The sequence below is a fragment of the Hemibagrus wyckioides genome, linkage group LG06, assembly GCF_019097595.1.
Source record: "Hemibagrus wyckioides isolate EC202008001 linkage group LG06, SWU_Hwy_1.0, whole genome shotgun sequence".
Classification (NCBI taxonomy): domain Eukaryota; kingdom Metazoa; phylum Chordata; class Actinopteri; order Siluriformes; family Bagridae; genus Hemibagrus; species Hemibagrus wyckioides.
This window is the reverse complement of record NC_080715.1, coordinates 32,615,647-32,639,795: the sequence shown is the minus strand read 5'-3', so window position 1 is coordinate 32,639,795 and position 24,149 is coordinate 32,615,647. Positions and strand designations below refer to the sequence as shown.

The 24,149-nt window shown below is 40.1% G+C and overlaps 1 protein-coding gene across 8 annotated transcripts in view; it reads right to left on the bottom strand.

Moving 5' to 3' along the window:
* Window positions 1–24,149, bottom strand: part of stxbp5l (syntaxin binding protein 5L) — a 125,311-nt gene that overhangs the window by 23,370 nt on the left and 77,792 nt on the right. For 5 of the 8 annotated variants that reach the window (XM_058392513.1, XM_058392515.1, XM_058392518.1 and 2 more), the window contains exons 8-20: window positions 16,774–16,897; window positions 15,920–15,995; window positions 12,770–12,924; window positions 11,051–11,123; window positions 10,146–10,293; window positions 7,647–7,714; window positions 7,215–7,255; window positions 6,683–6,900; window positions 6,346–6,506; window positions 5,820–5,945; window positions 4,759–4,910; window positions 3,251–3,319; window positions 1,493–1,558 (exon numbers count right to left, since the gene is read on the bottom strand). In XM_058392513.1, coding sequence (XP_058248496.1) covers window positions 1,493–1,558; window positions 3,251–3,319; window positions 4,759–4,910; window positions 5,820–5,945; window positions 6,346–6,506; window positions 6,683–6,900; window positions 7,215–7,255; window positions 7,647–7,714; window positions 10,146–10,293; window positions 11,051–11,123; window positions 12,770–12,924; window positions 15,920–15,995; window positions 16,774–16,897 — 1,477 coding nt within the window. The remainder of the gene's footprint in view (window positions 1–1,492; window positions 1,559–3,250; window positions 3,320–4,758; window positions 4,911–5,819; window positions 5,946–6,345; window positions 6,507–6,682; window positions 6,901–7,214; window positions 7,256–7,646; window positions 7,715–10,145; window positions 10,294–11,050; window positions 11,124–12,769; window positions 12,925–15,919; window positions 15,996–16,773; window positions 16,898–24,149) is intronic. The other 3 variants (XM_058392516.1, XM_058392519.1, XM_058392522.1) reach the window with 1 other exon arrangement.

Below are 24,149 nucleotides of genomic sequence, written 5' to 3'. Positions count from 1 at the left end.
AACATGCCTGAAAATATCCTAGGCTCAGCAATATTGAAAGAATATTGAGGAAACTATACAAGCAGTGAGAGTGCACAGCATGTAGTCGCTGAGCTGGCGGATAAAGTCACCAAGCGGCAAGGAACCCGGGGCTGAAATCATGTAGCGTGCACTAAAATATTCCCAAACACTGGATCGTCCCCTCGGATCCATGCTAAAAACATCTGCCCTACAAAAATGCAACAGCTGCTCAAGCATTTTTTTCATTCATAATTCATTTTCTCTGGCTTTGGGCTACTTGCAGACTCATAGTGAGGTTCGCAATAAATAAAAAAAATGGAAATAATATCTTAGCCTGATGAAATATTCATGGCAACTTCCTCTTAATATAATGCATAAATAGCTCAAACACTGAGTGATGATTTTGAAACACATCTGCCTGTGAGTGCCTCTCCCACACATAATACGTATTTAATAGAGTGTTGTGCAGACACTTAAACACCTACAGTACACATGAACACACAGGTGGTACCCACCCACCTACCCACACGCACACACACACGCACACACACACACTGAGTGTCAGAACACTCAATCTGTCTGTCTCTCCTTTATCTCACTGTCCTGTTATTCAGTGACACTTAGTGCTTCAGGAATGATATTTTGGCCGAATCCCCTGTCCAGAAATGTGATGCAAAAGCACAAAGGCACCTAACACAAGCATACACACACACACACACACATACACACATCCTTCACTTCATTTCTGTCTTTAACCATTAGCTGCAGGCTACATAGCTTTGCTAGTGGTCCCCTGCGGTCCCATCATTCAAGCAGACTGCACACAGAACAGAGAGAAAATACACCAAAGCCATGACTGGTACAGTCACTAGCCGATAGAGAGAGAGAGAGAGAGAGAGAGAGAGAGAGCGAGACAGAGAGAGAGAGAGAGACAGAGAGAGAGATTTCAATTCAAATGCATCAAGCATCATGCATCAAAGCTACCATGTCCTTGAGATCTTCAGCAAATGTTATACAAAGCCAACATAAAATACAGGATAGCGAGCGAGCGAGCGAGAGAGCGAGAGAATGTATGAAAAGGCACACAGGAATGAAAAAATACTATGAAAGAGCAGTTAAAGGAGCTGCAGGAAAATATATGAAATTGACAGTCTTGTCTTCAATCAGAGATAATGAACTTGTCACACACAATTTTCATTAGTAAATATTTCTCTTGGGGGAATTCATTTGAATCTGTAGATGAAGAAAATGTGAAAAACTTAAACTTTTCTAAAAAAATGTTAATGTTGAGCATGCTTATACTAGACTTATACTATATATACTATATTTCTATAAACTATATACTTCAATATACTAGACTTCTACCAGTCGGGCTCGTGGTGGATGCAGAGTCTATCACAGGAAAGACTGGGTGTGAGGCAGGAAGGAATCTGAATCAGTAATGAAGAATAAAATGGGTGTGGCTTTCAAGCAGAAATATGGGCGTGGTTACCTGAGGTGGGTGATTTGCTCCTTTCCAGGTCCAAAGATACCTGGTTATCGGAAAGTTCAGTAAGGCCTGTCGCAGTCAGTCGGAGAACAGGGGAAGTAGAACACAGGAAGAGGAAGCAGATAACAAGAGCAAGTGATTTCAAACAAATAATTATATTAAAATAAAGATCAGATATATCCTAATAGCAATGTTGATGGTGGTGCACCTTTCATTCTGGAGTAAATATAAGAGTCTGTTTGTCAGAATTCAAAGACAAAACATGTTACATTTTCTAGATATCCATTAATTACTACAATTAGATTAAGTACTATATTATGGTATTATATTGTAGTATGTTCCTGTGCTATCATCAGACAGAGACTGACATAGTGACTGTATGTAAAACTTAGACACTAAAGGCCGGAATATACGCTCCAGAAGCATCTGTGCACAACCACATCATAGGGCTAGTGTGTGAAGGTGTGTGAGAGTATGTGTGAATAAACAATCACTGCACAAATATGATGAGGCCTGCACTGCAGCAACAACTTCCATCTACATCCATCACAAAGCGAGATGGAGAGACAGACAAAGAGACAGAGAACATTTCCTGCGAGAGGGACATTATCACAGGACTAACTCTTGAATAAATGTATGAATTTGTATCCTGCATTTACATACAGCATTATAATCCATGGCACTGAATGCAGCGCAAGCCTCGTTTAATCACAAACACAGCAAACACTGCAATCAGGGTTGAGGAAAATTGACCCAGGAGCATAACTCTGCTCCATAAGCATTAGAATGATTTCATCATACAGAAATGTTTAGCTTCATTTTTCCGGCAGTTACAGAGCTAGACTTTAAAGTGCTCGGCTCTCGACAATGAAATGAATTAACTTATTAAAAAACATGTAAGCCTACGAGAATTAAAGCCCAGTTGGTCCAAAAAAGGTGAATAACTGATTCATTTGTGCCGGCTCCTAAGATTATTTAATATTAACAGTGTGTGAATTAGTGCTCTGTTACTTTGACGGATCATCGCACCTTTGAAATGTTCAGCGTGCTGGGTTGCTGGGAGAATTTCTGAACCCTGATTGGTTCTCTAGCACTTAATAAATGCTTAGCAAGAATACAGAGTGTGAGGTGACTGGAAGTTTAGCGGTTCTTGCTTATATGCTTTAGATACTATTGCAGTTGAATTAACCCTTAAATGCATAACTTGGGTGTCAAATGATTTATTTTTTTGTTAAGCCTGCATATTCACAGTATTCCACAAATGCACTGTTTTAAACAAAATGATAATTGTAAATGATTCCTTATGATTTCTGTAAGATATGTGATTGATGCGTACAATTAGCAGTGATCAGCATTCTCTAAGATGTAGCGCAGTATGTCCTTAGGATAGTCAAGATCTACGAAATTTGCCAAATTTTGTATATTGTTTAAATCACGACCATTCATTTTGATCAATTAAAAAAACAAAAAAACAAAAGCATAGCTATAAGATATTATGGAAATATCAGGCAAAATAGCCTGTATTTAAGGGTTAATGTTATCTATCCATCCATCCATCCATCCATCCCAAATATTAAACTCTGATTCATTAAGCACACATTTCCAGACACGAGCATATCATATTTTCATGCTAATTCAGAATAGAATTATCTGAATTTTTAATTATTTTATTAATCTAGCAAATCAGTCAACATCCAATCACCTCACCATGTACCGTCTGTGGCCACTTCCCAACCCATGGCGGCTTCTCCAATCACTTACTCTGGTAGGAGGTACGGATCCGTTTCTTTGAATCTGAATAAAAGTTAGACAGGCCACGCATGCAAAAGTCTGTGACAGCGCCCCCATGCCCAAGCACCGCCACCCACGATAGAGAGAGAGAGAGAGAGAGGAGAAGAGAGGAGAGAAGAACAAAAAAAAGCTCCAAGTGAAAAAGAGGAGTGTGACCGCGGCTGCAGCAAGACCAGGATCACTGTTTAATGAGTGGGTGAGAGGAAGAAAAGAACGTGTGTGTGTGTGAAAAGGAGTTACAGAGAAATTCTAAACTCTGTCCCTGACTTTAGACATCCTGCACACTCTTCTAGACCTGAGTGTTTTCATCTCTACTGTGAATGTCATTTTATCAGCAGCATTCATTTAAAACAAAGATTACGAGTAAGGTAAAATATAATAATAGTGAAGGAAATATTAGTGACATTCACCAACTTATAAAGGACACCTTGATTAAATTCTGAGAAAGGAACAAAGTTTAATCTGTCACAACAATACATCACTAGCGTCTATGAATTTCCTGACGATGTTTGAGGACTGGACTCACAGTGACATATATAAATGTAAACAGCTACAAGAGCAGAGTATCACACATGGAGAAGAACATGAAATGAAGGAAGCATCTCTCTTATATCTTAATCTCCTTATGCAAATAAATGAAATGATAAAGAAAACACAATATTCTCGTTTTATGTGAGTTTCTGTCTTTCCTTCTTTCACTACTGACTAAAAAGCGGAGGGTGTGGGTGAGTGCTGAACCAATGTCCCTCTTTATTTAAGAGCTTACATAAGCAGAGGATCAAAACCACTGCTTGCCAGGACCAAATGACCCCTCTGCCCACCTATGCATCTCCATGCTGAGCTTCATGCTGGCTCTGGGCTCTTCAGTTTCTAACGATGTCGATGCCTGAACAAACAAATCTGAGCAACTGCTGTGAAAGGAGCCAGCATGGCCGCCTCTCTGCAGTGTCCTTCGCATGGCGAGCGAGACGGATTCCTGTGCTATTATAGTGTCTTCTTATCCTGTGCTCTACGAGCCTGCGCACAGGTGTTAGGATGTGAGATGTGAATGTGGGTGAGCATATTTGTATGCGTATCGGTGTGTGTGATGAGGGTTGGGACGAAGAGGAGGAGCAGAGTGGTAGAGGATCAGTTTGGATTAGTAGAAGTGTGTCCTTGTGACAGTATGAGCTTTCGGCTCTGTCAGAAGTCGTGCTCAAGCAGAATGTCAAAATGGACAACATGCATAGAATGCAAATCTGTAAATGCGGCCTGTCTCATGCAATCAGAGAGAGAGGGAGTGTTTCTGATTGTGTTTATGTGAGTGAGTGAGTGTAAATTATGTGGGAGTGTGACGGAGGAAGACAAAGAGAGACAGAAGACTGACAGAAAGCAGACAGACAAGACAGTGAAGTGAAGTGACACTCCATATGTCTGTTATGTAATAGAATGTGAGTGTGTTTGTCTGTGTGTGTGTGTGTGTCTGAACATGTGTGTACCTGACGTGGACTGGCGGTTCTTGCGGGGGGAACGTGTGAGGCGTTGGAAAGGGTCAGCCGAGCCATACAGCTCCAGAGTGCTCATGCACACTATCACTGTCTTCTGCTGATAATCCACCACTGCCAGACCGTTACAATTACCTAGAGCTAACCTACACACACACACACACACACACACACACACACACACACACACACACACACACACACCCCAAGACACACGACAGCCAAATCATCAGTAAATACCATAGCAATCCGAATAGAGGCACACAAACAGACTCCTCTGTCAGCAGGCTCCACCCTCTCCTGTCACTCTTCCAAAATGATTGGCTGTTTCTCAGCTGCTGCTCAAGCAAACAGTGTTTATGTTCGTAGTTTGTAAATGGCCGTGGGCGTCTGGATTTGCAGAGTGGAGCTCATTTAAATTCAAAAAGCTTTTTATATTAGCTGCCATTCCAGCAGCTCTGTCCTTTGATCACGTTTGACCGTTGAATGTCTCGTGCTTTTATGGATGATTCAAGGAGAAGGTTAAGGGCAAGTTCTTATTCACATTCAATGAGAGTATGGTGTCCATTTTGTAGATTACATCAACCTGCAGCATTTATTATATTAGCAGTATAAATTATTGTATGGGGGTGTAGCTCCCGGGGCCCTGGTTCCATCTTGCCTTACTAACTGTATGGAGTTCTGAATGTTCTCACCATGTCCTCATGGGTTTCCTCTGTGTTTTCTGGTTTTCTCCCACCTCCCAAAAACATTCCAGTGTTAAATTGTTAAATTAAATTTCCTGTAGTGTGAATGTATATATATGCACCCCCCCAACACACAAATATATATATATGTGTGTGTGTGCGCAAGTGTGTGTATAGTGTCCTGTGGTGGACTGATGTCCAATCTAGGCTGTATTCCTGTCTCATGCTCAGTTTTCCCACATGTCTGACCAAGACAATGCGCTCACTGAATGAATTGCATATCTCAGTGCAGGGTTTATATTAAAAAGCAAATGGAGACTAAGCAAGAGAAAGACTCTAGGTAAGCTATATGGTAATGTTGCTACTCACAGGCCATAGGCAGAGTTTAAATCCAGGCTTGTGATTTGCTGAGGCGGCTCTCCATCAACCCATAGCAACTGGATAACAAGCTCAGCCTGGTAACCAGGGGGCATCCAAATCATGCGATCTTTTACCCTGAGAGAGATAATAATTGTTAATTATATATGACACAAATAAATTGATGGTGAAGCACCTCCACTGCTGAATATGGACTAAATTTTGACAGTTTGAAACTGCCTAAAGCTTTGTCCAGATTGTCAAGAGAGCATGGGTTTGAATCCTATACATCTATGAGTCCCAGATACCAAGATAATTGGCTCTGCTTTCTGTGGCCTTGTTTCTCTCCTTCTGTCAATTAGTGTGACACTAACCAATCACACACTCTTAAAAAAAGGTAGGGCAGTGAGAGCTTCACCCTCGCTTTGTATTTGGCATGTGATAAGGTAATGGAATGGGAAGTGGCAACAACCAAATTGGGAGAAGATTCCAGCTAACATGCTACCCCTCATAAAAGGTTAGGTGAGTTGTCACTCACTTTAGGCAGGGGATGCTGTCTCTCACACTATCTGGAGTGTTACTGCGCGGGCTGGGGGGCTGCGGTGAGTGGGTGCCCACATCTGATACACACACTGTATTTTCTGTGTCTGATGGTGAGATTACATCCTCCATGTCACACTGCAGACGCACTTCCAGAGCCTAGGAGAACAAACACACACATCCAGAAATGGATATATACAGTATATGCAGTACATTTAAGCAGGTTCAGGTTATAAGAACTCTTTCTTGAAAGAGACAGAAATCTTTTAGCTGTTTGGTGTCATGAGTGTAAGGTAAAGACACAAACATGCTTTCTGAATTATTCTGTGTCTCACCGTGATTGTGGTGTTGGCATCATGTTTGCTGAAGCGGTACAATATGACATGGGCACTGATGCCCACCACACAGAAGATACGGCTTTGGGGACACCAGCTGACCATTTGTACCGCGTAGGGATCCTCCTCCACCAGCTCGGCACTGCGGCCCCCCTCACTGCCCTTTGCCTTCTCAAACACCTTTGATGTCTTCAACTTGTAAAGCATCTGCAGCGTGACTGACCAAGGAAGAAGTCATTAATATGGATTTATAATCATTTACTGTGATGGGCTGCTGAAATAAATATACTGATCAATAAGTGATTCAGGTCACAGACATGAATGACTTCTTAATGCTGTCACACTGACCAAATTGTTTTGGTTCTTCACATGTTTTCTTAAATATATACAGTATAATGTTTTATAAATAGTTTAGCTTTCGTTGCTTTTGCGAAGGAGAACTTTCTTAAAAGGTTTGACACGGACCTCTAAGTGTGAGCATTTGATGAACATCGAAAGGTGGCATTGTACATTTAAAGGGTAAGGCACTTACTGGCTGTGGCGTCCCAAAACTTTATCGATCCGTCTGCATGTCTGCACAAAGGCAATGAAGAGGTAGGACAAAGAATAAGTGAACTATCTGAAATGACTCCTGATGGGTCTTGGGTAGAAAGGGGATAAAAAAAATGCAGAAAGGGAGAAAGAGGCTGCGCAGCATGCAAGGTCGATATCACTATTGAATTAATGCTGCCAAATGTGATCCATTTACCAATAAAGCAAACTGGGAGGGCACTTTATTGACTTCATATGAAAAGAAACAAAATCCATAGATGCTTAGAATTGGGCTGTTTTTTACCACAGAGGGTTTATGAGTGCAGTGAGTTACTTTTATTGTAATTAGAGCACTGTGTACCTAAATAAACTAATGCTTCTTTTCATAGTTAATATTGTATTTATGGGTGAGTTGTTGTACACACACACTTACCCTGTAATAATAATCTCTGGATATGTTTGAGAACCAAGCGTCCATGTACCACCACTCACTGGCCACTCCTGACGAGCAAAACAGAAGCAACATGAAAAGCAGCATAATTATCATGATCAAAATCCACCTCTAACCACCTTACCCCAGTGTGTGAAATAACAACAGCACAGTCATACGGTGCTGTGTAATTACAAACAAATTTCATAACGCAGCTTGGTGTTTCAGCCTACAAGGCAGATAAAAAAAATACTGACATTATAATCAGCAATAAACTGATGTTAACCCTTTATGTTACACGCATTTAAGGAGCTTTCTGCATGCATGTTAGCTGCCTAACAGCCATTTGCAAATCTGCATCTATTCCAGCCATCCATCCATCCCTTTTCTGGATAACAGGGTTGCAGGGATCTTGGGACACAATCACACACACTCACCCATTCACACACCAAGAACAATATAGAGATGCTAATGTGTGTCCCTATATATTGTAAACAAAATGAGATATACCCATTACACACACATATACACACACTATAATATATTATATATATATATATAATGTGTGTGTGTGTGTGTGTGTGTGTGTAAGTGATATAAATAAACAAACAAACAAACAAGCAGAAATATCATTTAAATTAAGAATATGATTGTTTCTTTCATATTCCCAATTGTCCAAAAAATCATATTACTTTCATCTATTTTCTGTTCTCCTACACAGGATTGAGGGAACCTGGATTCTATCCAAGGGGACTGGGAGAACAAGATGGGACACAAACTAGACAAGAAACATCACAGAGCACAATCACACACACTCTCACACACCCTACATACAATTTTGAGAAGGAATCCGGAGTACCCAGAGGAAACCCCTGAAGCACTAGAAGAACATGCAAATGCCAACAAACACAGAGCAGAGGCGGGAATCAAACCCCCAACCCTGGAGGTGCGACGCAAACCATGACTGATATGAATTTCATTTGAAAGTGTCGCCTTGAGAGCGAAAGCCTTCTTTCTTCTTTTACTCATCCCCCTCAATACTGTATTTTACTTCTACTGTTTTATTGATAGTCACCCAGTTTCATCCTGTTCATTAGGATGACACATTTTGTCATAATAATGTATTGTATGGCTTCTGATAATATAACAAAGCAAGATGTAACCCTTTCCTGAATGCTTTTATCAATGCTTATTTGCATTACACTTGTGCCTGTCAGACATAAGCACTCTGATTCACTGTACCTCCTAACCTCATACACATACACATACAGTGGTCATATTTCTGAATATGTCAGTGTGATTTGCCATGGTCTGATGTTTCAGAGCTAAAAGATTAAAACACATGTCTAAATCATCACTTTGTATGTTACCAACAAAGACATTGAGTTATACAAATCAATCCCCAGATACTGAATGAGTGATGGTCCAGTGCCTTCCCACACATGACCCACGCATTCATCTACATATGGCTTCTTCTTCTTCTTTTGGCTTTTCAGGGGTCACCACAGCAAATCATCTCTCTCCACCTATCCCTATCTTCTGCATCCTCAACATTTGCACACACTAGCTTCATATCCTCATTTATTACATCCATATACCTTCCACTTTGCCTCCTGTCTGGCAGCACCATGTCCAACATTCTCCTACCAACATACTCACTCTCCCTCCTCTGAACATGTCCAAACCATCTTAATCTGGCCTCCATAACTTTGTCCCCCCAGACATCCAACATGAGCTGTCCCTCTGATGTACTCGTTCCTAATCCTGTCCAACCTTGTAACTCCCAAAGAGAACCTCAACATCTTCAGCTCTGCTACCTCCAGCTCTGACTCCTGTCTCTTCCTCAGTGACACTGCCTTTAAACCATACAGCATGGTCGGTCTCACCACTGTCTTGTACACCTTCCTCTTGATTCTCGCTGATATCACACATATGGCTGTTGAAAAACGATCAAAAAACCCATCTGAATTTAGCTGCCAAAGCTCAGGCATCATCTCCAATATGACAGCAACCAGAATTCACTTTTTTTATCATATAGTACACAGTTAAACGGAAATGGTTTCCATTTAAGGTTTCTTCCTCATATAAAGCGTAGGAGTTTTTCCGTGCCCTGGCTTGCTCATTAAGGATCATTTTTGTGACAATGTCCATTGTTAAAAGCACTATACAAATAACACTGAATTAAAATAAACTGAACTTTTCAATTTGCTCACTTCAACCCAAAAACAAAATGCTGTACAAGCATCATACTCTATATAGATGGTCGCATTTAAACCTTTATTGTTCCAGATCCTGAATGCGGTGTAAACCTTAATACCTCTATTTTTCAGGATAATAGTGCACATGCAAAAACAAGGCATGAGGGCCACTATTCAGAGCTGAATTCAATACAAATTATAATGAGTTCACAAATCAGATGACTGATCTGTGAGGTGTTAGAGGGTTATTCACCAGTACCTGACAGAGTAGAAATAGCTCTGTAAGTAAATAAAGCTCAGTTACCTTATGGCTGTAGCCAGTCTTTTTGTGTTTTGCTCCTATGGAGTACAGCACAGGGATGATGTCAGGTGGACAATCGGCAAAATACGCTGTGCACGTGACCGGAGACTCGTGGATGTCCATGGGGTAGGGGTTCTCAAAAATAGGGAAACTGGTAAAAGATGCAAAATATTCAACACACCACGATTATATCAGAGCTCCAATTAACGACGATTATAAATTACTTAAAATGTGACTGAATGCCTGCATTATATCAAAGCATGTTGCAGAGACAATCAACACCAGCCTTGTGATGGTAAAATTCAAATAAGATATAAGCAAGAATATCTATATATTTTCACAGAAGTGAGAGAAATTCCGGTGAAGTTCATGGGCACAATGGAAAAAATGTTAATTATTCACACTTGGGTTAGTACTACACACTACACCCACAAGACCACCATTAACCTAATTAGAAAGAAGCCATGGATTTACGTTCCCTAGAGCTCGAATATACACATGAACAAAAAAGGGATTAAGTCAAAGTTAGTTTGAGGAAGTAATTATTTCTCTGCAACAGTGGAGTAAAAGGAAACTCACAGACTTTCTCTTGAAACATTTTCAGACATTTTCTTACTAAAAGAGTCTCAAATGTTTATGTGGCTTTGCAGCAAAATGAACAGCTGATGCTGGGCATCTCTAGAGTGCGACTTAAAACAGCATATGCGCTGGGTTGACCTTGTCTCCGTCTTATAATAACAGCATGTTTAATTGACACCTGGGGCTGATGCTGAGCGACGGATGAACTTGATGAACTGGCACGCACACTTGCGATCATGCGTTGCTCTGTGGTTCTTTATCAACATGTCAATCACACCCACGTCAATCTCACACGGGTGGTGAGAGATGCTGTGTGTGTGTGTACCTACTTGCTTTGTGTAAGATCAACCACGATGAAGTCCTTTTCCAGTAGCACAACCACTGCGTATGGCTCCTGCACCTCTGCAAGCACAAAAATGTTGTTGAAAGCCTTGATAGTTTAAAGAAACGGTCATGCTTTGCTCTAGAAATGCTCCACCTCACCTAAACAGCATCTGAACACCATAAAATCGACAAAACTTTCCACCTTGCTCAAATAATATCATCCCTTCTAGGTTACTATTTCTTTCTAATCTTTTTATTTTACATTACACATCACACTCATGTCCTACATAATGGTGTCTTCCATGTAATTGAATCCCCTCAGAGAAAGTCTGCTAACAAGTTGAGCCACTGAAATCGACGGGGGGGGGGAAGGCTGGTGTGTTAAGTGCAACATGACTCAAGTACTTAAAATGCCTGAAGTACTCAAAGCCCACTCAGCCACTTCAACCGTAATCATGAATCACACTTCGTCTCCTTTGCAATTTCTAGTCACTTCTTACTTTTAGTTTGTCCCCAATCAAAAGAAGTGAAGAAAATGGGAAAAGCGCAGCACTTCAGTAAAGTTCCTCAGTCTGTGTGCTCCTGTGTGCGTTTACCAGTGATGATTGTGACTCTGTGATTTTTATGACACAGCAGGTTCTTACAGGTCTTGCTGAGTTTTCTATTACGATGCAGTCCCAGGCCTTACACTGTTATTATTGTTATTAAACACATGCAAAGATGTTTATTGCATGTGGATGGGGAATGATATTTCCTTTTACTTCCTCAGTATAATTAATTACAAGCATTCATTTCTTCTCACAATCCCTAATGAATATTTAAGTGAAATTGTACTTTTACAAATGTTCCCAGATACCTCAGCTCTGCTTTTCCATCTCCAGCAACACATGAAAATCACTTATGAATCCAGTCACATTACCTAACAACGTCCACTCTTCATTAGATACCAGGCCCACCTCGATCAATCGCTTCTTTGAGGACACTTGAAGCTAGATTTGGGTCTAATGAATTGGAAACATTTTTATCGCATGCTCCACTGGTTTGGAACACAGTGCATGGCATCCTCAAAATGTCCTATTCTCAAACAGCATGTGTCAGGACTTCCTGTGGTTCTTCAGAATGACTCATCAGGACAGCAAAGCAACATCTAGTATTCAGAGAACAACTACAGTGCATGTACAAGTCCAGCTGGCCAAAATTAAACATTTTAAGAGTTCATTTAACAGTGCAGGTGCTAAAGACACTCCGGGGGTTTGGTGATGTCTGTTGTTGTTACATTACACTAGATTTGAGTTCTTTGAAATTTTTAGCGATGCTTTGGAAATGCTTTTTTTTATTGAGCAATCTCAGTAAATCTCACTTTATGATGCCATTGGAAAATAACCTGAGGTAATTAGAAAGCTGCTAATAAATATTTTTACGTAAAGTCTGCAAAATAAGTTTTCTGTGCTTCATCCCATTACAGATAATTACTATTCCGGCTTCTGTTTGTGCCTGTGATTATTTCCATTTCTATAATCCATTAACAAATGTCTTTCCAGAGCCAAGCATTTCAAACAGGATGAAAACGAATAAAAAAAACTTTGATGAAATCAATCCAGTTAAATTAAGACAGTTCTGTTCAAGAAGAAAGGAATATAATTAGTCCAAAGAGGACACACAGGAAAGAACTCTGTAATTCAGCAGAAGAGAAAAATGTGTGTGTGTGTGTGTGCGCGTATCACCATTGAGATAAGGTGTTTCGCAGAGCACGAGGAACTCCACTATAGGATGGTCCATTTCCAGCACTGTGATGGCTTTGCCATGCATGATGGTCAGAGTGGGCCTCCTGCCTGCTTTATCATACGATAAACCTCCAGAGAAGATGACAAAAGGCTCACTGTTTAAAGAGAAAAGAACAGGAAAAGTGAACAAATGAAAGGTTGTTTGATTTAGAATGACAATTTCTTTATATTCGTACAAATAGGAACATACATAGAAAATTATCTAATTAGCAAATCAAGTGGCAGCAGAGCAATGCATAAAATCGTGCAGTTACAGGTCAAGAGCATCAGGAAGTTATCACATCAGCCGAAAGTGATGTCAGTGTACTTTAACAATGCCATACAGGCTGTTTGGAGTATTTCAGAAACTGCTGATCACCTGGCACGCACACACACTGTGATAATCTCAGGATATGTTTAAGAATATACTCTATATCAGAAAGACATTGAATATTTCTTCACTGATAAGAGCAGAATCCGAAGTTCTAACTCGATGTTCTAGCTGTTGTTGCTCGTCTGCCTTAGTGGTTTGAGTTGCTTTTCTGCTCACCACAATTGTAAAGAGATAAGATAGTGTACTATGACAATACACACCCACTTGTGACTTTAATAAGAACATGTGTACACCTGTACACAAGTATTATCCAATCATGTGACAGCAGCACACTGCACAAAATAATATAGATACAGGTCCAGATTATTGAGTTACCATAAGCTTCCAGTGAGCTCCAAGCAGTCTGGCTATTCTCGGTTCTCTCTCATCAACGAAGTGTTTTCACCCAGAGAACTGCTGCTTGCTGGATGTTTTTTTTTGTGTGTGTGTATTTCACACCATTGTTTGTATTAAAGTTCCAGGAAAAGAACCATAAGCATTAACCGAAGCGCTTGACCTGTATCTATATTATTTTGTGCAATGTGCTGCCATGACATGATCGGAAGATTAGAGAGTACAGTACAGGTGTTTCTATTAAAGTGGCCAGTGGGTGTGTGTTCTTATAGTGTAGTTAACTCTTGTCATCATTTACTGCACAACAGAGACAGTATTTGGTGACGTCTGTCTCCCTGGCTCAGCTCTCAGTGCTGCTGAAACGCCTCTGCCTCATTAAATGTGACAGGGATTTAAGTGAGTAATTGATACCATTAGTACAGTCGACTCATGCCGACATATGCTAGTCTGAATTTGCTGGTTCACACAAAACACACACACACACACACGGACAAAAACAATACACTTCCTCACAGCAGCAGTCAAAAAAGCTCCTCACTGTGACATTCTACGCCCTGAATGCGACCCTGAGCTGAAAATCTGTAGGAAGAACCACAACCAAGTCTGAAACCTCATTAAAACACACTCACCAAGCTCATCTTATCTGTAAGTGCCTTCTCTCAATATAATATAACTACGGGCTGAACTTATAAAGCTCCCTGATACCAAGCTTGACATTTCCCACAGCACACGGACACCCAGTTAAATTTGAGGTTAAACCCAAATCTAAAAAGCTTTTACCACTCAGACATCTGAGACGTTCTTTTAAAAGTAAAACCACACCTTTTACAGAGAGAGTAAATCACACAATCACATAAGCTGTTAAAGCAGAGGAGGGAGACTTCACTGTTTTCTAGCTTGCATCAGAATAAGCCAGTGATGAAAGAAAATGCTGCTTATATTTGTCTCCTGAGACAGAAAAACATGCATTGGGAGTTTTAACTGTCTTGTGACAAAATAAAACAGCAGGAAGAATATCGAGTAGGAGGCAGATACATCTGCCTCTCGCTATGTGCAGGCATAAATCCCCCCATGGACACCCATTAACAATATATCCCATGATTCATCGGCTGCTAAAGCATGTGCTGCCATGTGTGCAGTGTATAGTGAGCAAGCTTGTGATTTTTTAGTACACGGTCAGAAGAAATGGCTCTGCACAAATCAAACTTTTCATGATGTAAAGCCATCAAAGGTATCAATGATCCTTAAGCTTCAGTTATGATGCTTAAACCATTTATTCTGAATAAAGAATTATGTTTTAGAATTACTTTTTCATTTCTGAAACATTTATCTGAGCTGTATAAGGCATCCTGTTTTTTGATTTATTTTTTTCAATTTATAATACAACATGTGGAAACAAGGATTGAGAAGAAAGGGAAAGGGAGCATGACAAGGAACATGATGTCTTATCGAAATTATGTTATTATTATTATGTTATTTCTGCTGATGTGGAAAGATGTCTGTGGTCTCATACACGGTAACAGTTTTGGAAAATAACATTCTTTTTATATATGCATTTGATCAATGACTCACTATATTAATAGTAACAGTAATTAATAGTAAATATCATGTACAAGATTGATGTAAGCTTTAAGTAGAAACCCGCAATTTCTAAATTGCGCTAGACCTCTAACTCGTCCCCATGATCCAAATATCCGTATCTATATCTCTAATTAGATTTTACTGAACTGAAAAAGGATAATAGTCTAGACCAGAACCCTGTCACACACTGGAAAACACTGTCAAACCACAGAGCTCCTGAAAGAATGAGCTGGATTTCATTTACAAAATTAACAACACAGCAATTCGCAGAAGATAAATTATTTTTCCTTCTACTGTTCCTCAACTACTTCACTGCTTCACTTCTTTCTGAAACGTCGTGTTCAAGTTTCTCTTACAAAAGAACAGTGTTTACAGCTGACAACAATAGTGAGCTAATATCATTTGAAAAGTTCACTGGACACACTATTATCTCCTCCAAAGCTCTCACTGTACTGCTGCCAGTTAAATCGGTGTCCTTCAAAAATAATTTCATTATAAAACCTGCATGATTTTCTGTGAAGATGGAGAACATTCATTTAGAAATTGAAAAAAAAATCCCAGCTATGATTTTGAAAATGAATAGGATTATTATTTTCTGAAGACAACAGCAGAGATGTGCATTCTATAAGAAGCAGTGACTCTATAAATAAAAGTAGAACTCTTGCCTGAATTTTCAGTCTGTTTGTATAGAGCTGTGCTTTTCTTTTGGAGCTATCAGTAAGACATTGTTTTGGACTACTGGAGCAAGCCTACTGATATGGTACAGTAGCAGCATGCAGGTCTGTGTGTGACTTGGTGTTTACCTGTTCCTGCAGGTCTTGTACTCCACCTTGAGAATTGGCTTACATGATTCTTTTCTGCCATCTCTCTGAGATTTACCTAAAATACCATGATGGCCAGGGGGAAGAGAAAGAGGAGTGTCAGTGCATCTGAAAATTACCTGCTCCCAGCTGTCTCGCATACACTCCACCTCAAAACACACACCGACTCCCTGTCCTCCAGCTCAGGTTCTTGGTGAGGGGGTGGACTCCAGATTCTTATACTGCTGGGAGATGATTCACGTTTGTCAGCTTTAGCTAAAGGGTGTGTGTGTTTGTGTGTGTGTGTGTGTGGTGTATAATCCTAGTATGACTCCACTCTCTAAATAAATGAGACATAATCCTAATAGCCTACTGACTAATCGAAGTATCGAGCCAATGAAAAATGATGTCACATTATTAGATGACATCATATAAAACAGAAAGGAGGATTCTTGCATTGTATGTGGCTGTTAGAAGTTAAAAATGAAGCGGTGACTTTATTCAATCATGAACTTGGCTGCTTGTCTGTTTTTTTACTTAAAAGCACCAGACATACATAATGTACTCTGAATAATGTAATTAATAGGTTCTCAATGTAGATAATATGCCGGTATTTTATGTAGGCAATGTGTTCTAATGTACATTGTTAAAACAAGGTGTGTTGTAATGTTATGTTGAGTGTGTGTTGTATTTTGGTGGAAATTGTTTTAGTCTGAGGGGGATAAGGATCTCCAAGTTGCACATGTAGTTTTGAAATGTGTGACAGAGAGATTCCCAGAAATGTGTTTAAGCAATAGAGAAAAGCTGTGAATATAGGATCAGAAGGTGATGTTTAGTTTGTGAAAGTGGTGCTTCACCATGAGGGAAGGTGACTTGGAAGGGTTTGGCTGTGTTTCTCAGGTTCCACATGGTGAGACTTCCATCAGAGTGACTGCACATGAACTGCCGTCCCTCATGATGCCAACTAACAGAGTGAATTGCCTAGAGGGGGGGGGGGTATAGGGGGGGAATATTTTATATTTATAGAACACAGACTATACAGATATGAATATAAATGCAGAAAAATATTATTAATATATAACCAACAAGTTATATGTGCAAATATACTCATAGCACTGAAATAATGAACACACACACAGACAAACAGTGACAGAAAGAAGGATAAGCATAGTGCATAGAGATAGTAGTTTCACACGGTGAGTAAGTGAAGATATTAAAAGCCTGAAAATGGCAAGAGAGCGAGCAGACAACACAATCAAAGAATCAGATCCAGAAACAGATACTGCAACTAGAATGTCCTGTCCAGCTTCACAAGTGACCACTCAATAACACTCACATCTAATTACAGAGCCATCATCTAGAGAGCCATATATTTGTCAAATTTACCCTGTCTATACACCATTTCAGAGGTTGTACACAAAAAGAGATCCAGCAGAAATTCAGAGCAAAAAGACCAGTCTCGCTCGGCAACCTGTTGCTATGTGCTAATAATCTGACCGAAAAATCAATCAAGAACATTATTTTGGAATCAGATTGGCATTAGCTTACATGTTATTCGCCTATTATTATGGATTACTGCTGAAACACAGGAAGTGCTTCATAGGCAACTCTTTATTAACAACCTGACCTAATGTTCGAGAGTTAATTAGCTAGTTTCTTGGTGTAAATCTGAGGTTTGTTAAAGCAATTTAAACTAACTAGTAAGCTAAACCTGGTAAGTTCTGCGTTAACAAGGCAGTTCTGCAAAAACAGAGCGCCTCAGACCAATTATCACTGATTCTGAAACCCAACAGCACAATGTAGCATTTTCACAAAGAAATTCTGGCTTGCTTTAAAAAAATCTCAAATGCTATGTTCTTTTGTGTGTTTTAGTCCTTTACCTGGTAAGGTAGGATCCTGACTTTTGTGTTCTATCTGGTTAACTTAGTTGGTTCTAGAGTTGTGTTATTTGAACTGTATAGCTTGTTGATCCTATAGTGTTGGTCTATGCTTATTAGTTCTCTCAGGTGATTAAACAAGTTTCAGTCTTCTTTAAGGTTTGAATTGTGGGCAGGGCTTACTACTTTACATTGAAGGTGTGACAGACACTTATTCTGTTCTTGTTCTGTTATGTTCTTAAATCATATTTAATCTCACTTTGACTAGACCACAGACATGTGCCTCAAACTCATCTCTGTAGTCACCTCTTCCAGACACAGGCACTCTCATCCATGGATCAGAGGTCACATTTAAAGTAACCTCATCTACCCTCTTCTGTTGTCTCAGTCTCAAACAGTGGTGGTAGGTGGGTGCTGGAATTGCCAATCTGCTGTAAGGAAGGCTGATTTCATATCAACTTTAGCCTTCCACTACTCTGGCGCTAACCGAGACCTGGATATACCCACAGAACACAGCTTTATCCTCTGCCTATGCTTTCTCTCACTCACCACGAGAATCAGGCAGGGGTGGTGGTACAGGTCTGCTGTTGTCACGTAGATAGTGTTTCACACCTCTCACCTTGTCTCATCCAATCATCTCTTCTTTTGAACTCCATGCAGTTTCAGTTACCTCTCCAATCAACATCATCATTATCCACCACCCCTCCTGGAAACTTCATGGAAGAAATGGACACACTCCTCACTGCCCTACCTTCTGACAGCACCCCTCTGACAGTCCTTGGTGATTTTAACCTCCCCTCTGACAAGCTTTAGTCTTTTTGCCTTCTGGCTCTTCTGAATTCATTCTCCTTATCATTCAACAGCTGCCCTCCCACACACAAGGGGAGAAACATCCTGGATCTGGTCTTCACCTGTCCTTCCCCAGCTACAGACATGACTGCTACCCCACTTCACATCTCCAATCATCACCTGCTACCCTTCACTATCACTCTTCCTGTCCTACATAAACGTAACTCCCAGCATCTCTCTCATCCGCCGAAACCTTCACTTTATCTCCCCTTCCTCTGTAGCTTCCTGCACTTTTTTCATCTGACCTGATCCTGACTCCTTTTCCTCTACCCTTGGACTCAGCCACAGACACGTTCCTCTCCTCTCTTTCCTCAACCATGGACCTCCTCTGCTCTGTCCACTAAACACAGGAAGACTTCTTGTCCTGCTCCTTGGTTATCACCACCTTTTACAATGAGAAGATTGCTAAAATCTGCCAGACCTATAGCCTCTGCCCAGACCAAGCCTAAATTACACAGCCAGGACTCCTCTACTCCTTCATTGTAGCATCTGTCAACCATAGCAGCAGATTCTACAAATCATCCAGTCTTGCAATCCTACCCCCTGCCCGTTGGATCCAATCCCTTCCACTGTTCTCCAGACCATCTCACAAGACCTCCTGCCCTTCATCACCACAGTCATCAATGGATCCATAGCATCTGATCATGCATCAACTACCTTCAAGAGAGCAAGGGTTATTCCCATCCTGAAGAAACCTGCTCTGGATCCCTCACACACCAGCAACTACAGGGGTATCACTCCTCTCCTTTCTTTCTAAAATTCTTGAACATATTGTTTGTAATCAACTGTTTGTCTATCTCTTGCAGAACAACCTCCATGATCCAAACCAGTCTAGCTTCATTCCACAGAGACTGCTCTTTTGGCCTTCACTCAGAAGCTACATGCTGCTAGATCAGCCAAGCTGCCATCTGTCCTCATCCTCCTCAACCTTTCTGCAGCATTTGACAAAGTCAGTCACAAGACTCTCTTGTCCACCCTCAGGAGTCTTGGAATTCGTGGAGCAGCATGGGAATGGTTTGCTTCCTACCTGGATGGTAACAAGGCTTAATACTTGGTCCTCTCATTTTCTCCCTCTATACTCACTCTCTTGGCAAAGTTTTATCCTCACATGGGTTCTCATACCACTGCTATGCTGATGACACCCAACTCATCTTCTGCTCGGATCTCAGCATGCCTGGCAGACATATCACTGTGGATGATGGCTCACCAGCTGAACTTAATCCCAGCAAAACTGAACTGCTGGTCATCCCAGGTGATTCATCCCCAGCCCAGGATCTTGTGATCTCCCCTTCAGCCACTGCTTGCAACCTTGAGGTAACCATGGACAATCAACTGTCCTTTTCCTCCCATGTTTTTAATGTCACACGCAAATTTCGGCTTCATCTGTACAACATCAGAAGGATTCTGCCTTTTTTATTCACACAGGCTGCTCAGGTGCTTGTTCAGTCTCTGGTCATTTCAAGACTACTGCAACTCTCCACTGGAAGGTCTGAACACAATTCGTCCACTGCAAATGATCCAAAATGCAGCTGGATGACTTGTTTTCAACCTGCCTAGTTTCTCCCACACCACCCCACTGCTGTGCTCTCGCCACTAGCTTAGAGTAGCTGTGCAAATCAGATTCAAAGCACTGATGGTTGCCTACAAAGCCAAAAATGGACCAGCTCTCTCTTACCTCAAAGATCTTAATACTTCTCGCACTGCACCACATTCTCCCAGATCTACTAGCACTACTGGACTGGTTCCACCATCTCTCAGGGTAAGAGGTAGGTATACGTCAAGACTCTTTTCTGTTCTGGCACAGAGGTTCTGGAGTGAACTTCCCCTAGATGTCTGAACAGCTGAGCCACTGACTGTCTACAAACAACAGATAAAGACTTGCATCTTCCTGAAACAATTAAATTAGCTCTTATTTTAATTTAAAAATTGCTATATTTCCTCCCAACACAGTTTTTAGGCTGATGGTATCCTAAGTCTGTGACCTGCTGAACCAGTGTTGATGTATTCACTAAAACAGACTTCAACACACTTTTGTATATTGCCAAATGCCAGAAATGCAAATGTAAATGATGTCAGAAGAACCTCTCATAGTCAGAGGTCTATATAACAGTCAGTATGTATTTGACATAATGAATTTTCAAACCAAACTATGATATAACTGTGAATGATATAAATAGGACAAAGGACTCAGGTGTGAGGAAACAAGTGGAGCGAGCCTGTTACACTACTAGGGGAGATGCAACAGAAGCACTGCAAATTAAAACTGAGCATTTAAGCAATTAAAAACGTGCAATAGAAAGATCTGTGTGCGAGTTCTACACTGTTTCGCATGAGGGAGGCATTTGGTTTCCAGCCTGCTTTCAAATACCATAATGCCTACTTTTGATCAATAGACCCAACCCCAGACCTTTGTGTGTTTTTTTTCATGCATTACAAATTTTATATCCTGTTTAAAGGCTGAGGCAAAAAATCTACTGTAATCTTATTAAACCACTAAGAACATGAGAAGCTATTTAACAACACAAGAACAAATCCTTTTATTGCCCCTCCTTGGGAAATAGATCTGCATGTTTCTCCCAGTGCAGAATTTAGGTGTGTGCGCCTGTGTCTGAGGCTTTGGCTGTAATCCATGAATGACTCCCTTCTCTGGATCTTCTATCTGATTCTGTATATGAGGTTTATTTAGAGATTTCCTGTTGAAATTAGCACACTGAGGCTCAGTGCTCTCCAAGGAAGAATTTGGAGAAAGAGCTTTGACATTTGTTGTCCTTGCGTAAACATGAACACAGTTCCCAGACCCCGAAAGACCTACTTGGTACGTCTCTCATCTCTGTTATTATCAACCAGACAGAGCTCTTCCATAACTGTTCAAACCAGTAGTCCCAGGGACTAGTGTAAAATATTAAAAATGACTGTATGAGAGTAAATTTATCTTCTAGCAAAGTTTTAATGAAAGAGAGACTTGTAGTAATGAGGCTTAAATACCAAAAAGAGAATAGAGTAGGTGTAGATGTTTCTAATATTCTAATGAGTATGCTTCTGCTACTCCACTCTGCAAGCACAACCAAAAACAATTGCATAAGCAGACAGTGGTCGAGGCAAGGACATCTATTTTGTGAATAATTTTTCCAACAATTGTTTGCAGACATATTGTTTCACTTTTAATTCGCTATAACACAATTTACACACTTTAAATTAACTGCTCCTTTAAACAGCTTGGAAAATTCCAGAAAATGACGTCAGTTAACCAGATGATAGTTAAACAGTTGCCTTCTGTCTAATTGGTGACCATAGGAATTGTCCCTTTGGGTATATTTTAAGCCGTAATCCTCTTTGTTTAACCTCATGAGAAAGTAAAAGTCCTTAGAGAAATTTAACAGAGAAATTTCCAAATGCCTGAAATTACAACGTTTATCTGTACAAACTATAGCACCCAAGTATAAACACCATAGGCTCATATGGTGATCATACCACTCAGAAACATGAAAAATTATGTGCAAATATTGAAGCAACAAAAGCCAGGAAGATTAAGCTCAGTCATAGATGATGAAATGGATTATGACCCCAAGCATACCTCCAAAGTTGTGGCTTTAGAGAATGGCTTAAGCACAAGTGTTGGAGTGGCCATTCTAAAACCCTGACCTTAATTCATGGGTAGAACTGAGAAAAGAATGTGTGAGCACTTGATGTGGTAGCATAGTGGTCAAGGTTTCAGACAACTGATTGAAAAATCCCAGGTCCCCCACCTGGGCCCCTGGGCAAGGCCCTTAACCCTAAATTGCTCAGCTGTATAAACTAAATTGTATGTTGCTCTGGATAAGGGTATCTCCCAAATGCCAGAAATATAAATGACTCAGTTGCACCAGTTCTGTCTGGAGGAATGGGCCAAAAGTCCAGCGAGCTATTGTGAGAAGCTTGTGGAAAGATACCTAAAAGGTTTAAAGGCAATGTTACTAAATACCAACCAAGTATATGTAAACTTCTGACCCACTGGGAATGTGATGATATAAAAGAAAATTAATTAATTAAATAAATTAAAAATAAATGTAAAAAATGCTCTCTACTACTATTCTGACATTCTTAAAATAAAGTAGTGACCCTAACTGACCTAAGACAGGGAATGTTTTCTCCGATTAAATGTCATAAAAATTTATGTATTTGGCTAACCAGTCTAAACAGTATACAAATTTCATCTGTACTTTATCTACACAAACTCTTGCAACATCAGGGTGAATAATTAAAATATTTAAAACATGTGTTTGGAAGCAAGTGAGCTAATCTGTGTCTTATATGCTCTTCCACAACTGACAAAGGAACTAAAAGCCTTTGGAAAATTCTGACCAGGGAACTCATTTGCTCTGTCCTTATTTGCATTTCATTGTGAAGATAGCCAGCTCACATAAACACCTCTCCTGCTGAGTGATCTATCATCTTTCTGAACTGTCACCCAAACTGTGATTCTATTAGCATAAAGTGAAGGGCCTGTCAGGGAAATGTCTTTTTATCCTATACACAAGGTTTATTCTGTGTCTAGAAAGAGATTGCATCACTTTCTGTACAAAATGTTAGTTGTACATAACATCCAGAAATCTAACCTATCGGAAAATTTAAACATGAACCTGCTTTTCTTCCTCATCCAACCAATTACATTTTCTTCACTGCTATACTTTTTATAGTTCTGTTTGATCTTTAATGTTGTGGACCATGTTCTATGAAAATCATACTGTTTACATCTTTATGAACAGTTCACACAATATTAATGTTGAAGATTATAACCACACAAATTTGAGAAATCAATAGCACTGTGGAAAAATTAGTTTTAAATCAGCCGTCTTTCTGCCATGTGTTAAACAGAATGTTCCTCTCAACAGTAAACCAGCAGCAATGCTTCACTGAGGTGGGAATCCAACCCGGTGAATTAAAGACATTGATCAACCTGAACATTACATGCAAAGAAAAACACAGATGAATCTGAAACCATTATCAGCACACTTCAATAAGCTTTATATTAAATAATGCATTACAGACCAGCAGGATGTATTTTATTTATTTATTTATTTATTTTTGAGCGATTATTGTCAGACAAAGTGCTATTTTGACTGACTGGTTGTACTTTATGTGATAGACGGTGGTTATTAAGCATTGGGAAATTTTATGAAATGTATTTTATTAAAGCACTGCTGATTTTTAATCAAACGTATGCCTAACTGGTTCGGACATTCAGCCCGGTCTCGATGAGTCCAAGGTTACAGCAAGAGCACATAATGTCCGTTCTGTTCAGCCGTCTCTGCCTGCATTGATTGGATTCATTGGTCAAGCTGTTCTCACTGCACCGTGATCACTAATACAATAAACTGTATTAGAAGGAAGCCTGCCATCTGTTTTTGTTGTTGATGTTTATAGTGTGTAGCAGAACAGTGGCATAGTGGGTAGCATTAGTGCATTAGTCTACATGGCCATGAGCTTTGGTGCATGCTTGGGTTGTGTGCATGTCCTCTGTGAGCTTC